The sequence below is a fragment of the Anomalospiza imberbis genome, chromosome 17 (assembly GCF_031753505.1).
Source record: "Anomalospiza imberbis isolate Cuckoo-Finch-1a 21T00152 chromosome 17, ASM3175350v1, whole genome shotgun sequence".
In the NCBI taxonomy this organism is placed as follows: Eukaryota; Metazoa; Chordata; class Aves; order Passeriformes; family Viduidae; genus Anomalospiza; species Anomalospiza imberbis.
Window position 1 is genome coordinate 9,774,998 of NC_089697.1, and position 6,000 is coordinate 9,780,997.

The 6,000-nt window shown below is 41.2% G+C and overlaps 1 protein-coding gene across 4 annotated transcripts in view; it reads left to right on the forward strand.

Annotated features, from left to right (window-relative positions):
- Positions 1-1,864, forward strand: part of RPS21 (ribosomal protein S21) — a 131,245-nt gene extending 129,381 nt beyond the window's left edge. For all 4 annotated transcript variants that reach the window (XM_068207948.1, XM_068207947.1, XM_068207949.1 and 1 more), the window contains exons 4-6: positions 801-872; positions 1,571-1,626; positions 1,807-1,864. In XM_068207948.1, the coding sequence (XP_068064049.1) occupies positions 801-872; positions 1,571-1,626; positions 1,807-1,816 (138 nt within the window). In that variant the 3' untranslated portion in view covers positions 1,817-1,864. The remainder of the gene's footprint in view (positions 1-800; positions 873-1,570; positions 1,627-1,806) is intronic.
- The last annotated feature ends 4,136 nt before the right edge of the window (positions 1,865-6,000 follow it).

The following is a 6,000-nucleotide window of genomic DNA, read 5'->3' on the forward strand; positions in this document are numbered from 1 at the left end:
ATTTTGTGGACACAATGTTCCTGTAGCCTATGAGCTACAGAGCTTGATTTGGTTCTTGAATGGGAGACCACATTCCCACATCTTTTAAAAATCTGAGTTTCCTGAGTTATCTCACGAAAAAGAGAGAAACCTTTAAAAAAACACCCTGATTCTGATTTCCTGTAATTGTTAAGGCAAGTACTTTTCTTGTTCACCATGTTTCATTCCTTCACTGATCCCTGTTCTTTGCTTTCAAAGGATCAGAGATTAGCAGGACATGGAAATGAGCCCACCTAGTGTTACAGGGTTCACTACACTGTTTAAATCCATCATTTATATATTTTAGTCTTTTTCCTGTTAAATTTCTCAGCAGCTTGAGAAAGTGAGACAGTTTGTCTCTCAGCTTGGACATTTTCCTACCCATGTAACAAGTCTGTCCCTTTCCCCATTCAGTTCAATTTTCCATTATATTACCTTAGTTAAAAGAAACAAAAAAAGTGTATAGGCAGGAAAATCTACTTTACACAGAGCTTTTCCATTTGTCCAGAGCTCAAATAATTTTTTTGTTTTAGCTACCATTTCTTGTCAATCTCTGTGATCCACCACATTTAATGGCTGCACTGTGGAGCTACAGATTTGCTCTGCAAAGATCACTGTAGTTGACTTTCTAACTCCAGTGTTTGTCTTGAGATTTTGTGGCTTATTTTCTCAACACTGCAAGTATTTTTCTGCAGTTTTGAACTTGGGGTGCTTGGCAAGTGTGACGTGAGAGTGGAGCTTGGTAAGAATCTGTGTGGGCAGCAGCTTTGCTGTGATTGCAGGTGGACAAGGTGACAGGCAGAGTGAATGGCCAGTTCAAGACTTACGCCATCTGCGGCCCCATCCGGAGAATGGTGAGTGCCTTCCTGACCTGCAGCATTACTGTGCTGCTTCTTCTGATCATTGCTCATTCATTAGCTGTGTGTTTGGCCCCGAAAACACTGTGTGAAGTGTGTTTTCGCAGTGGTTTTTGGGGCACAGTAAACACGTGAACAAATTCACAGAATCACAGAAAGGTTTTGTTTGGAGGGACCTTAAAGATCATCCCGTTCCACCCCTGCCATGGGCAGGGACACCTTCCACTGTCCCAGGTTGCTCCAAGCCCTGTCCAGCCAGGGATCCAGGGGCAGCCACAGCTTCTCTGGCCACCCTGTGCCAGGGCCTTGGATTAACTTGGAATAAATCAATTTCTTCACGAGATATTTGTTGGTTTTTTTTAAGTAAAGTATGCAAGTGATTTTCTTCTAAGAATGTATATCAAGGTACTAATTCTGGCTTTTATCTGTTGTGTATAATTACTGGAGATGATACCACCTTGACTTTAAAATGGTGTGAGGAATTCATCACAAGTCCACTTATCCATAAATATATGTTGTTCATGCAAATACATATTTTTAAGCAGTCAAAGCAATTCCTTTCCCTTAAGGGTGACAAAAAAGCAACAGTTTATTTTGAAAACACTAATCTGCACTAACTGCTGCAGCTGCCTCTCTTCCACATATGTCAGCAATTATTTGGACACTTGAGACTATTTCCTTTTCTCTTTTTACAGGGTGAATCAGATGACTCCATTTTGCGTCTGGCAAAAAATGACGGAATTGTTTCCAAGTACGTATGTTTATCTTATCCTCTAACTCCTGCAGGGGGAACTTCCATTCCCAAATCCAGCTTTTAGGATGACAATCTGTACATTGTATTTATAGGATGATTACACAGTTGGTGAAAGATATTTACTTGAGCTGTTTAAGCAAACTCATTTGTAACAATGTTTATTTCATTATCTTCTAGGAACTTTTAACTGAAGAAACTCCGGTATGGAACATGTGAAATAAACAGTTCAAAACTACATTGTGCTGTGTCTTTTGTTCAAGTCATAAACACAAGTGGGTTTATTATAGTTAGTCTTGAAAGACTTGGAAATGTGTCTTAATAATATACAGATTCTCGCTGTGAATTTCTTAAAACAAATCAGCTTGTAAAGCAATGCCAGAGTCAAGGATTTCCACTTTGTTCTTGGCTTCGCTGTCATTGTTCTTTTCCAGATTTAATGAATTTTGCATCTGTAATGGAACACTTGCAATGTAGCAATCTAATTGAGCTTGCTGCTTTTTCACTGGAAAAACTAAGGGAATTCTTGTTAGGATTTCAGAAAGGGTCTGTCCTTTCTTCCAAGTGCTGCTTTTGTGTTGGTAGATTTTGTTTGCACACAGCAGGATTATTTGTCACTTTGTGATTATCACTTAAATAAATGTCATATATGGGTTTGGGTTATGAAATAAGGTAATAGGGTGTGACTTGTATGGAAAATTTCCCCTGTCAGCTGCATTTTACCAGTTCCATAGTGCCCACAACTGCACAGAGACTGTCCTGTGGTATATCCTGATCTGCACCTTCTCGGGCATTACTCAGAGGTGAAATCCAGGTTACACTTCCCTGCTTGTGGTCCTCTCTGGGTTAACATCTGCAGCTGTCCATCCTCAGAGCTGTGCACAGGCGCTCCCAGAGCTCTTCCCCGTGCCAGAGGCTGTTTGGTGATGCTTTCCTGTTTATGCTGCAGGCTGTCACCATTGAGAGGGGTTGCCATGTGCTTCGTTTCTGACTTGTTTGCCAGTTACTGTGGCTGCCTGTGCGCATGGGAAAGGAGGCTCAGGCCTCTCAGGACAGCCTGGAACAGGGATGCTGTTGCCTCTGGACTACCCACGTGTGGTATCTTTCTGTATTTTTCTTCTCAGACACAACAAAGTGCAGCATATTTGTTCGGAAGGTCCTGTTTTGGCACCATGGATACCTACTGAATATTAGCAGAGCAAATCAGGCCATGTTAATGTGGAGTTACAGTGTGTGTTTAAGGGTTTTTTTAGTAATTTTATTAAGGTTTTTTTTTTTTGCAAATAATGAATTAGGATTTAGAGTGTAAGCTACTGTATGGATACAATGAAGTCCATAACTAAACCTTTATTCCAGGAGCAATTGCAGCAGACAAGTCAGAACTGAACAGGCTGAGAGCCCTTTTTAGCAGAGCCATAACCTGAAACATCTTTGGCTGCACAGTCTCCCTTCTCACTGATAACACTTGAATTTACTACTACTCTGAGCTGATAGAACTTTTAAAACATGAACTCCTGGGTGTTGCAAGTAGGGAGGAACTCAGCTAAAAAGGCCAGAAAAATTGGTTCATGTTGAACTTAATACACAAAGCACATGAGAGAAACCTTTTAAATACTAAAACAAAGGGGGAAGTTAATCTATATTTTTGAGCTATTTTCTTCTGACATCTAAGTTAACCATGAAAGACATAAAAAAAAAAAAAAAGGGGGGGGGAGGAGGGATGACAATGTTGTGATTCTTCTAGAAATAATTCACTTTTCCAGGAGATAAATCTGTGAAAACATTTTCTGGAAAGAATACAGTCTTTCAAACTGGAGAGATTTCAGCTTGGCTTATGTCCAATCCTTATTACTTTCCTTTGTACACAGTAAGAGGAGATAAGTTTTAATTGGACTTGATTTTTTTTTTCTGACATATCTTAAATAAGCTGCTTCTGCCTTGGCATTAGGGTAGAACTTTAAATAAAACTCTTAACTGTTTGTTGCTGATAAATGCCTGGTTTACCAAAGAGTTTAAATATTGTTGACTTGTTCCTAATCCCCTGAGACTCTTCATCCATGTGGATTTCAGTGGAATTCCTCCATAAGGCAGAGTAAACTGACAGCTTAAAAGTTCAAGATGAACTTGAGGTCTCTCAGATGTCTTTTTAAGCAGTACAACCCCATTAGTGTACAGCTGACCCAAATTTACACTTCTGGTTTGAGTATTTAGGGATTATGTTGTAATTTAAAATGTTCTGTGCTTTGTAACACTGATTGCTGCCATTTGGTTTTCGGAATTTTAAAAAATTGAAGCAAATTATTCTCTCATTAATTTCATGTCAAAATATGAGTTGTTAATGGTGCCATATGCTGAAACAGTTCAGTTGGGAATGGATTAGTGCTGTGCTAAAGGCTTCCTGAAGTTCACACCATCGCCACCAGCAAGACTGCTTGTGAGTCCTACCAAAATTCCTCCAGAATCCTATCCAGGGAGGACATGTCCCTTTAAAAATCCACTTTCAGTTGCATTTTCTAGTATTGTGATGTAAAATGTTCTTTGTTTTCCTGGAACAGGAATAGTTCAGATGTTCGAGGGCCATGAAAGGGAATGAACTGTACTCTACTGTACAAGATGGACAGAGTTGCCCTTACATGGTTACAAGTCGTGAAATTCTTTCCTGTTACTTACGAGGACTTGGCAGTGGCATCCTAAAGACATCTGATTTAACTAGGACTATTTTAGTGTCTTCAGCCAAAATTCTGCTGCTTAGACAAGAGCCTGAAACTCCTGAAAACACCTGGGGGCTTGGTTGGAGCTTGTCGATCTCTCATAATACTGATTTTTCTTTTTAAGCCTTGACATTCTTCTAATGAACTACACAGTGCTAAAAAGCTGCTTCAGAGGTCTCAGCTGTGAGCCTGTTGTGATCAGAGCCCGGGTTAGGAGGTCACTGCTGCTCCTGTCTGCGTGGGCACAGAGCTGACAGCTCTGAGACCATCAGCCCTGCTCGAGGTGCCAACCAGGCACAGCCCTGCCAAAAGTGCTCCCCTGGCACTGCTCGTGGTTCTCTGCACGGAGGAGACTGACACTCAGGGGAGGAGTCAAAAAAGCCAAGAGTGTCCTTTTGCTCCATGTGTGTCCCAGCAGCAAAAGAGTTTTTGGAGCAGAGCTGTCTCAGCAGTGCTCCCTGCAGAAGGGAACCTGGGACAGCTCTGGGATGTCATTTATTTTCCCAAAGCACGTGCTGGTGCTGGAGGCTGCTGAAAGCCTCACCTAGAGCACTGAGATAATCTAGTTCCACCGGATTTGGCAGCAGTTTTGTTTTCCAGTTGGATGTTATGCAGAGCTGTCTATTCCCAGCTCCTGTTTTGTTCAACTGCTGTCACTCTGAGTAAAACAGAGATAAATACATCTCTGCTGCAAATGTTACTTTGAGCAGGTTAAGGGAGGTTTATGATTTTAGTTAATTCATTTATGGCTGTTTGTGTTGAGGCATCCCTAGGGAGGCAGCTTCCCTGCATGTATGTTGGACTAATCAACCATGGAAAAAAAACAAAGAAAATTAATTAGGCTTTTTTTTTTCCCTGCTAGGAAACACACTATTGTTTAACATCAGACAGGAGTTCTGCTTGGCTAAATCCTCAACAGGAACTGCAGGTACTGAGATTTTAAGAATTAAGAACAATTGATAAGGTCAATGTGGGATTTATTTTTTTAATAAATTATTATTAAAAAGATACTATTTCAACATCTATTTTCAGATAGCTGATAATGAGTAAAACTACTGTTACCAGGCTGAACCAAGTGTATTTTGCAAAGTACACACCTGAGTGTGTTAACAAATGAGCAAACTTAAAAATTTGTTAACAAATCCTGTCCCATGGCTTGTTTTTCAGGACTAGGACCATGGAGAAGAGCAGGTATGTGCCTGTTCTGCTGAGGATTGGCTGCTGTTTGCAGTCCTGGGCTGACCATGGCCAGCTGCCAGTGCCCACCCAGCTGCTCCCCTCTCCTCTTCCACAACAGGGCAGAAAACAGGGTGGAAAAACATGAGGTCACTTACCAATTACCATCATGAGCAAAACAGGAAAATCCTTTTATTGCTTATTAAAACAGAACTGGATTGATAGAACCAGGATTAGGCTGCAGATTGTGGGAGCCCCAGAGCTATCCATGCATTATCTGTTCATTCAGGTGCTCTTCCAAGAGGGTGGGAGGACAGTCCTTGTGCAGGGAGCCAAGGCTTGTGGGGCACTGACGGGGGTTCCTGCAGGGATGGAAGCGAGAGTCACACTTGCATTTTGGTGAGCTGTAAGCTGTGTGCTGGGACACAACACATCCATCAAAATTAAGGTGCTGCTTATCTGGCTCTAAACAAAATAATCCTTTTGC